This window comes from Arachis duranensis, unplaced genomic scaffold (genome assembly GCF_000817695.3).
Source record: "Arachis duranensis cultivar V14167 unplaced genomic scaffold, aradu.V14167.gnm2.J7QH unplaced_Scaffold_68891, whole genome shotgun sequence".
NCBI classification, from domain to species: domain Eukaryota; kingdom Viridiplantae; phylum Streptophyta; class Magnoliopsida; order Fabales; family Fabaceae; genus Arachis; species Arachis duranensis.
This window is the reverse complement of record NW_026265036.1, coordinates 8,154-10,689: the sequence shown is the minus strand read 5'-3', so window position 1 is coordinate 10,689 and position 2,536 is coordinate 8,154. Positions and strand designations below refer to the sequence as shown.

The 2,536-nt window shown below is 39.4% G+C and overlaps 1 protein-coding gene across 1 annotated transcript; it reads left to right on the top strand.

The window, feature by feature from the left end:
- Positions 1-1,009: 1,009 nt before the first annotated feature.
- On the top strand, positions 1,010-2,140 carry LOC107472371 (uncharacterized). The gene has a single exon (XM_016091896.1). The coding sequence runs from the start codon at positions 1,010-1,012 to the stop codon at positions 2,138-2,140; it is 1,131 nt and encodes a 376-aa protein (XP_015947382.1).
- Positions 2,141-2,536: the final 396 nt, after the last annotated feature.

Here is a 2,536-nt window from a genome sequence, read left to right as displayed (position 1 = left end):
CATTCGAGAGAAGGATTGAATCTATATGAATTGTATGGTGAACTTGAGAAAGAATCCATAGAATTCAGTTTAGAGTTATCCTCTCATGATTTCTTTGATCAATACACTTTGGGTTGGTATGTGAGATGTAACCTCCCTTGGTTGAGATCCTGGAAGTTGTGTGGCTTTGGATTAGAAATTGAGCTTCACCTCTTCTCATGACCAATTAGATCACGAGAGTGGAAGTTGATTGTGTTGAGAGAAATTGGATTGCCAAGAGATTGGGATCCAATTATTCACAATCTGCCATGGATCTATACCCATGATTGAGAAGGAGTTGAACCAAGTCAATCCATAATAATTTACATCTCTGATCCCTAATGATTTCTCCATCATTAATTCTCATCTCTTTTGTTCTTTAGTTATTTTGAATACCCACTACCCAATTCCCTTTTACTTTCTTGCAATTTATCATTCTGTCACTTATATTCTGCTTCCTACTTCCTGAAATCTATTCCTCTGCTCTCTAAATTCTGCAACATTTACCTTCTTGCAATTTACTTTCCATGTCATTTAAGTTTCTTGCACTTTAATTTTCAGCTATTTACTTTCATTTTCTTCCTTTATTCTAGTTCTTTAAATTCCTTGTCATTTAATTTTCTGTAAGTACATTCAAAAATCAATTCTCATGAATTCAAAACCATGTTTGCTTGACTAAATTTACCATTTAACTAAAGTTGCTTAATCTACCAATCTCCGTGGGATCAACCTCACTCTTAGTGAGTTTTATTACTTGATGCGACCCGGTATACTTGCCGGTAATTACGTGAAATATTAATTTTTATGTATCAAATTTTTGGCGCCGTTGCCGGGGATTGGAAAAGATTGACAATGATTTAGTAAATGGTAGTTTAGATTAAGCATTTTTTATTTTTGCTGAGCCCACTAACTGTTTGATATTTTGTTTCACTAATTTCAATTTCACTCTAGTTATAGAGTGTCTCACTTGTGATTTTGGTTTTGTTTGTGTATGTCAGGAGCTAGTAGACTTAATCCTGAAGACGAGAGGATCCTCCGGAGGATAAGGAGAGCAGAAAGAGGAAAGGGGATATTCGGTGAAGAGGAATCAGAGGGAGAGGACCAAGTCATGGAGGACAATCTGCACATTCCTCCTGGAGGGGTCTGCAACAATGATGGACCACCTAGAAGGGTGCTATCTTCTTACACCATCCCTGATCCAAAACATTGTGGGAGCAGTATTGCTACTCCAACTGTTCAGGCCAATAACTTTGAGTTAAAACCCCAACTCATCACTTTGGTACAAAACAACTGCTCCTATGGAGGGGGACCTCTTGAAGACCCAAATCAACATCTGTTTGTTTTTCTAAGGATATGCAATACAGTGAAGACCAATAGAGTACACCCAGACGTCTACAAACTGCTGCTATTTCCATTCTCTTTGAGGGACAAGGCCACTCAATGGCTAGAGTCATTCCCCAAGGAAAGCCTCAATGATTGGAATGAAGTGATGAGCAGATTTTTAGCAAAGTTCTACCCACCTCAAAAGATCATCAAGTTGAAGACAGAGGTTCAGACTTTTAGGCAAATGGACGGGGAGTCGTTATATGAGGCCTGGGAAAGGTATAAGGCACTAATGAGAAGATGCCCACCTAACATGTTTAGTGATTGGGTCAAACTCCAAAACTTCTATGAAGGCTTAAATCCAGAAGCAAGGAAAGGACTAGATTACTCATCAGGAGGATCACTCAACATGATGAAGACCGCAGAAGAGGCTCAAGACCTCATTGAGATTGTGGCAAACAATCAGTACTATTACTCATCAGAGAGGCAACATAACCCAGCCCCAAAGAAAGGCGTGATGGAGCTTGAAGGTATTGACGCTATCTTGGCACAAAATAAGTTAATACACCAACAGATTCAGCAACAAATGGAAATGATAACAAAGAGAATGGATGGCCTCCAACTAGCATCAGCGAACACAACAAATCAATCATCACTGGAATGGGGCCAAGGTGAAGGGACCACTATTGAACAGCCACAAGAACAAGTTCAGTACATGCAGAATACTTCAAATTCTCAGGATGAATTTCATGGTGATACATACAACCCATCCTGGAAAAATCATCCCAATCTGAAGTAGGGTGAAAACCATTGGCAAAAGAACAACAACCACAACCACACCCGTAACACAAATAACCAAAATCACCATGCCACCAACACTAACCAATATAGAAAAACACAAAATACATATCAACCCCCTCATAATAATTCACAAACTCACCAAAACCACTTTCTTGCACCAACATCCAACTCACAAAATTACCACACTAATCCTCCCAATAACTTCCAGCAACAACATTCAGCCCCCATCATATCCCCTCTTGACCATCATTAGACCAGAATCTCCAGTCTTGAAGCTACCTTGCAAGCACTTAATCAAACCACACAAGCACTTGCTCAAAGCACTCAAACCTTAATCAAGGGACAAAAGGAACATGAGGCCACCATAAAGAATATTGAACGACAAGTGGGACAA